General features: G+C 39.3%; 1 protein-coding gene across 1 annotated transcript; it reads left to right on the top strand.

The window, feature by feature from the left end:
• Positions 1-580: 580 nt before the first annotated feature.
• On the top strand, positions 581-6,480 carry si:dkey-93h22.7 (contactin-5). The gene is made up of 13 exons (XM_022207784.2): positions 581-887; positions 978-1,004; positions 1,104-1,230; positions 1,312-1,487; positions 2,058-2,241; positions 2,609-2,715; positions 2,815-3,087; positions 3,187-3,492; positions 3,580-3,681; positions 3,763-3,790; positions 6,040-6,088; positions 6,190-6,255; positions 6,333-6,480. Exons 1-13 carry the CDS (start codon positions 857-859, stop codon positions 6,357-6,359), a joined length of 1,503 nt encoding a protein of 500 aa, XP_022063476.1. The 5' UTR covers positions 581-856; the 3' UTR covers positions 6,360-6,480.
• Positions 6,481-6,501: the final 21 nt, after the last annotated feature.

The raw sequence follows: 6,501 nt of genomic DNA, 5'->3' as shown, positions 1-6,501 counted from the left end.
AAAGCGAATTTATGCCTCTCTCCAATAATTTCTCACAAGGCTTCCTGAAAATTACCCCATTCAAGTTAAAGATCACCTCAACTACCTCAGCCTGACCATGTCTCCAAAATCCCCATATCCATCTTTAAACTGAATTTCGACTAATTTGTTTCAAATTTAGAACAATGCATAGAAAAAGATCTCCCTTCTTAGATTCTTTTATCTTTGTCAAAATCTGCCCACCTTTCTTACAACAGCAGAACTTTTACGGAAATTCATGACGAAAATGGCAACTGCCCAGCACAAAGAGTTATGTGCTGTCCTACAAAAACGTACTTTTTAAGACATAATTAACCAGTTCTAAACAAAAAGACATCACGACACGACCTCCCCTCTGTCTCTTTTTCAGGTCATGGACATACAGTGTGATCCTGCACCCCTTTTGTCATTTTTAAAATTTAAACACAAACTATCTGTTGCTGTTCTCGAGTTGCCAAATTATTTCAAAAATAAGATCACCTTTATTTTTAGTTATAAAGAGCAGGAAATTGCTGTACGCTGTTTCTTTGCATAGATAGATAGATAGATAGATAGATAGATAGATAGATAGATCGATCTTGTATGGCTGTTTCTGACTTGTGTTCCTGTAATATTCTTGTACTGTACTTTATGACAGTTACAGCGTGAACAAACTGGTGTGATGCTACAGAGGGAGGGGGCAGCAGGGAGGTGTAGTTAAACACTATCAGTTTTTTGCACATGTCTCTGTGTGTGCATGCTTTTTGCACACACAGTGCTTCAGCGCTTAATTTGAAACAGTCAGGATTCATCTGCCCTGTACTGTACAGGGCATTAAAGCCTTTTATTTTACTCCAAGATGTTCGCTTCTGTCTTCGTGGTCATACTGGGTAAGCTGATCAACACAAACTGCCCAACAATACAGGTAATATTCCACAGTTTGAAACTCCTGTAAACTCATTTCTTCTTCATCACTTCAGGTTTGCTCTACTGCAGGAAAGGAAGCAGTAAGTTGACTTCATGATATGTATATGTGTAGTAAGTTTATATCATTTTGCAGCTGACGATTCTTTGTGGTAAATTTTTTTTTTTTTTTTTTCTAACAGGTCAGTCATTTCTGGGGCGTCCGCGGCTGTACGGCCCTTCGGAGGCTTTAGCTAAAGAAGTTGTATATTTTAAATGTGAAGTGCCAGACTACGCAGGAGATGAAGAAATCTACTTGCAGTTATTCAAGTGTGCATGCTCAATTTGATCACAGTGCCAAAATGCATTAAAAAATGATAGCAAATTCCTTTAATTGTCAACCTTTTCTAGGGTAGGTGACCGTAATAGGTCGCTGGGTGGATACACTTCGCTGAGAGGGGAGGTTGGAGCCATTCCAAAGGTGATCAAACCATCTCATGAGGGATACCTGGAGTGTGTTGTGAGTGCACAGAACAACTCAGGGATAACACCCACTGTGAGCCACCCACACTACCTGAAGGTTATTGGTGAGTCTCTTGCATGTACATAGCATCCCTGTAACAGTAGCATAAAGCATTGTGTATATTCATTTTTGCCTATCTTTTATGCTGTCTGTTGTATTTATTTGCTTTTACTGTAAGCTGATTTTTGGCCAAGTCTCTTTTTCAAAAATAGAGCTTTTACCATGTAGAATAGAAGCCAGCCAGAGCATGGTTAAACATAAAAAAAATAATTTTCACGAAATTACCCAGTGTTAAGTTTGCCTGCAACTGACGTCAGAATCGGTGGTTTCATCAGCCTGTAGCTTGATGATGAACAGTCAAGTCAGGATGCTGCTCTGTGGGCCAGTAGGTCAAACTTAAAGTGCTCACTTTAATAAAAACTGCACACATACTTCCTAGTATTTCAGTCCATGTTGCGTAGCCCACAATGTCATAACATCATGAAAATAAAACCACATGACCACAAGGGGGCTGTCCTTGTTTCAGAAATCAAAGGTCCAAATTTAGAAAACTGTTCATTGCCCAAACAAAAAGAATTCTTCTTGTTTTGAAATAGGATAAGGTAATCAGAATATTGTGATGTCTCTCCTGCAGACCCAGTGAAAGGTGCAGAGATCATTCATTCAGATCCAATGGAGTTCTATGAGGGGAATGCACTTCAGCTACAGTGTCAACTCAGTGCTGGGACTCACGTTTCCTACAAGTGGCTGCTCAATGGTCAGCCCGTCTCTCAGTCTCCAGTCCACTATGCTGCAGATAACCTCCTCAGGATCGACAGGTCAGAGGAATATTATTAAGGCAATCCAGCAGGTGCTACAGTTCCAGTTATTTAGTTACAGTTATCACCTCTTAAACTCACTATATATTTTACCTCATTTGTTCAATGTATAGACAAGCAGAAATGTTAAAATAACTTTTTTTTAATATAAGGAGTACATGTCATGTACCAATGAACAAAAACACAGAAAGAACTGTAAAACTGAAGTTTTTATGAAGAAGAAGTATGTATAAACATAACATAAACTAGTCATTGGCATGATATAAGTACTGTAATGACCCAGGTTAAAGAACTACAAATCTGTCCAACACTGCCCAAGAAAAAAGTCACAAGTGCTCTAAGAATAAAATACCTTTGTGTCCCTCAGAACATCTTCTAAAGACAGTGGCTCCTACATGTGTATGGCGACCAACACTTTCAACAAGACAACAGTGTTCAGCTCCAACAGCTCTGAAGTTGTAGTCACAATTAAAGGTTAGCTGTCATCAATGGTAAACTCCCTTGGTGTTCATTTTTTTCTAGATTTATTTCAAATATAGCAAAATAACATCCTTCTACTTCCCATTCCTTCAGATTTCGTGTCAAGCCCAAACATCGCATTCACCGTGTTAAAGGAGGATTCCCAAAATTATTCTGCTGTTGTCACCTGTGAGTCAACAAGAGGAACTCCACCCATCACCTTTTCCCTCTACAACAGGACAGAACTGGTCACAAATATGACAACTGATGATAGGCAAGCTACATTTAAGGTTCCACTGGTCTTGGACCGCCACTTAGGATGGCTCCAGTGCCAAGCAAACAATGGAGAACGGATTGCATACAGTGATTGGTTGCCTTTAGAAGTTGGTATGTGGCTCGTTTAAAAGTAACATTGCAGCAGGCTACTTTTTGCACAACAGTCCATTTTTTACCATATCTCTTTTCAATCCACAATGTGTCCAACAGTTCCAGCTGGTGGGCCGGTGACGATGCATTACGATTTTGACCTTGGAGAAAACTATGCTATTGTAGGTCTGAGGTTCTACTGCAAGGTAAAGAAGGGATCTCATCTACGGTACCAGTGGTTCCTCAACAAAACACTTCTACAAGACCGAGGAAGCTTCTACTATGTGGCCAACGAGGCTCCAAAACAATCTATACTCCTACTGTCCGTAGGGAGGAGCAGCACTGGCACATACCACTGTGAAGTATCCGACAGCTTCGACAACACCACTGCAATAAGCAGCAAGAAGCACTATTTGGATAAAGACGGTACAGTTGATCTGCTGCTGTTGATCTGAGTAAAACATCCTTGTTGCAGCTGGTTTCATCTTTTCTTTCATCTTTCTGCTCCTCTAGTGCTGAATCGGCTTCCCATCTTGCTGGTGGCGGTTGTCTTTGGATGCTTCACGGCTCTGATTCTCCTGGTGTCCATTTGTTGCTGCATTGGAGTGATGTTCAGTGAGTTGAGGGCCTATTTTTGTCTGATGTTGCTCCTCTCATTTTGGCACTGAGAAATAACACGATTTGCGCTTCTTTCAGGGCGGAGGCAGTATGGGGAGAAGTCTCTGTGAGTTATTTCTTTGCTTACTTCTGATACCCTAAAAATGATGACCACATCCAAAGAGCTTCAGCAGAAGGCAACTGAACTTCTCTTTTTGGTTCTTGAAAAATGTTTCACGTTTCACACAAGAGGCTTCTTCAGTTTTAATTGATTGATGGAGAGTTCCAGATGTACAGTATATGTGAGCCCCAAAATCATATTGGTTGTGAAGCTACCCAAGAAGGGATGAGTCAAAGACTTAATGGTGGTGAAACCTTTTAAGAAGAGGTCTCAAGACTGCTTTACAAGTACCTCCTCTGCTTAGAGATCACTGTTCTAGATTAGTAAAGATGCAATAGCATCTCCCTCAAACCATCAGTCTTCCAGAAACTAAGCATTGCTGTCCTCAAAGGAGTGGCCCTTGTTTTTTAGATGCAGGTGGATTTCCTAGTCTTGTGGGTTATAGGCCTGTGCACTTCTTTCTGCAATGCTGATTAGCTTGTATTTGGGTGTTTTAACCTTAGGGTGAACTCAGAGTGTTGATAGTTCTGCTGGCTCTCATCAATGAGAGGTGAAATCCCATCAAGAACCTAAATACAACCAAAATCTTCTAGAACCAAGAAAGAATAAGCCTGTTGTCTTCTGCTGAACCTCCTGGACTACTGAGGCCTGCATGAATCTGCGCAGACATGACGGCTACATTTCATATGAAGTTGCTACCTCCTCTTGCAAAGAGAACTGTGCTGCTTGATCTTCAGTCACGTTTTCTTTTTCTGAGGAAAAATAACATGTTAGCAGTCAATGGGCCTTTGAGAGAAACAATGGTAACTGCTGTAAATGACAAAGTCTAGTGGCCCTTTTCCTGTTTTCCTTGTCAACATAGTGGCTTCCACACAAAAGCCCATAGCAACAAATGACATAAAATCTGGGTCAGAGGTCTACTATGTTATCACATATAGATAAATATTAATGTAGTCATCTATACTGTGAGTTAAAATGCTGCAGATTAAAGCTCTAAGTCTTTGTCTCTACTCTGAAAATCCAAAACATCAACAGTTAGTTTGGAGGACATGTTTTAATATTGTTTATGCCTGCCTTCATTAGACAGCGTGAAATCTGAACTGTGGACCTACAGGGTCAGCAGGTCACACATCTTTGAAATAAATAAATATCTTTAATGACAAAGTGCTGAAATAGTCAGCCTCTGATGCAGCATATTGTCACATTTTACACAAGTTACTTTTTTTGGCCTTATTGTCACATTTTTATGATAAAAATAATTAGAGACTGCAGAAATCCACCTGTCTCATCAAAAGATTACACAAAACAAGACATTTAAAGGTTTTGCTGGTATTGTTCAAGCGAAAAAAAAATGAAGTCTGGAAACAGGAGATACCTGGAAAGTGTTGGAATCTGAGAAATATGACAAAATGATCTTACTTCTCAGTTGATTTCCTCCTCAGTAAACATGTTTGAATTATTTTATGTTCTTAATTGCTAGTTTTATATCTCTTTCAATACAGCATGATGTTCACTTCATAAATTAGAATAAAATGAACGTTAAATCAGTCTTTGCTTTAGGGTGGGGATACTTTGTGACTGACAGGTCACTACAAATTACAAACTCAAAAATTCAGAGCAGCACTCCACAAACCAGTGGGTGATGCTCCATCCATTTTTATATGCAATCTGGGATTTTCTTTACATAGACATTTTAGTTTACAGGCTGTTATAGTCAACCAGGTAAGCTGGGAAAAGTCTATTTTTTTAGGTTAAAAGGCACATTAGAAATTAAAATATTACATGTAAACTATTTCTTATGGCAACTTTAATACTTCTTTCTATTTTGACTTTAATATGAGGAATCAGTTGTCAAATAACACTGTTCTATCAGTAAACAGCTAAAAATGTGATGAATCGAGTTTATCGTTCAAAACAAGTTTATCACTAAAAGAATTTTGATTCAGAAAATGATTCTTCTCACACATTTTATTTGTTTCACTGTTTAGTTTACATAGTTGCTTACAATGATGCAAATGTCATTTTAATTTTGTGGCACAAACATTATGTTCCTTTCACTTCATTGCATTCGATATTTTTGCAAGAGGTCATCAAATTTAAATATAAATAATCAAAAGAAATCTATAAATACCGGCCTAAAAAAAACATATTATTTCAGTGTCACTGGATCATTCGTTCCTCTTCAGCTTGCACCTTTAACAACCTTAGCCTGCTGCTTGACTATGAGTGTAAAACTTGACTTGTTTTCCTCTGAGGTTGAACCTGGAGATGGACACAATGAGGGCTGCATATGAGGGCGACCTGGTTAGTCTTCAGTCTTTCATCCACTGACAGAAGCCAGTGTATATTATTTCATCATATTTGTCCTGAGCCAGTAAGTGTACTTAAATAATCTTTTCTTGTAGGACTTGTCAGTGTACAATGAGGACCCTGATGTGGTGAACGCAGCCAGAGGAGATGAATTTGATCACGTGAGAACAGATGGGTTTATTATCATTGACTTGGTTGCAGACAGCCAGTCAAACTGTCGTGTTTGTGTCCCCCTCAGGCATCTGAAGCTTCTGTGGATGAATGACTCCACATTGAAGAAGAGAAGAGGACGCTGGAGGATGAACCAGTTTAAAGGGCCACGGGGATGTTAGCTCTGTAAACACAGGCTGTTGTGGTTAAATAAACATCTGATGCTCTGCCGTGTCCTTTCAGTGTGAACATGAGTG

This window comes from Acanthochromis polyacanthus, chromosome 3, assembly GCF_021347895.1.
Source record: "Acanthochromis polyacanthus isolate Apoly-LR-REF ecotype Palm Island chromosome 3, KAUST_Apoly_ChrSc, whole genome shotgun sequence".
Classification (NCBI taxonomy): Eukaryota; Metazoa; Chordata; class Actinopteri; family Pomacentridae; genus Acanthochromis; species Acanthochromis polyacanthus.
The sequence above is the reverse complement of the archived record's forward strand: the minus strand, read 5'-3'. Positions and strand labels throughout refer to the sequence as shown.

What these genes read in the sequence shown, in the direction of transcription:
- si:dkey-93h22.7 (XM_022207784.2), top strand. Translation starts at nt 857, where the DNA reads ATGTTCGCTTCTGTCTTCGTGGTCATACTGG. An exon ending in ATCTACTTGCAGTTATTCAA is followed by an intron (nt 1,231 to 1,311) that starts GTGTGCATGCTC and finishes AACCTTTTCTAG; the next exon opens with GGTAGGTGACCGTAATAGGT. An exon ending in AACCTCCTCAGGATCGACAG is followed by an intron (nt 2,242 to 2,608) that starts GTCAGAGGAATA and finishes TGTGTCCCTCAG; the next exon opens with AACATCTTCTAAAGACAGTG.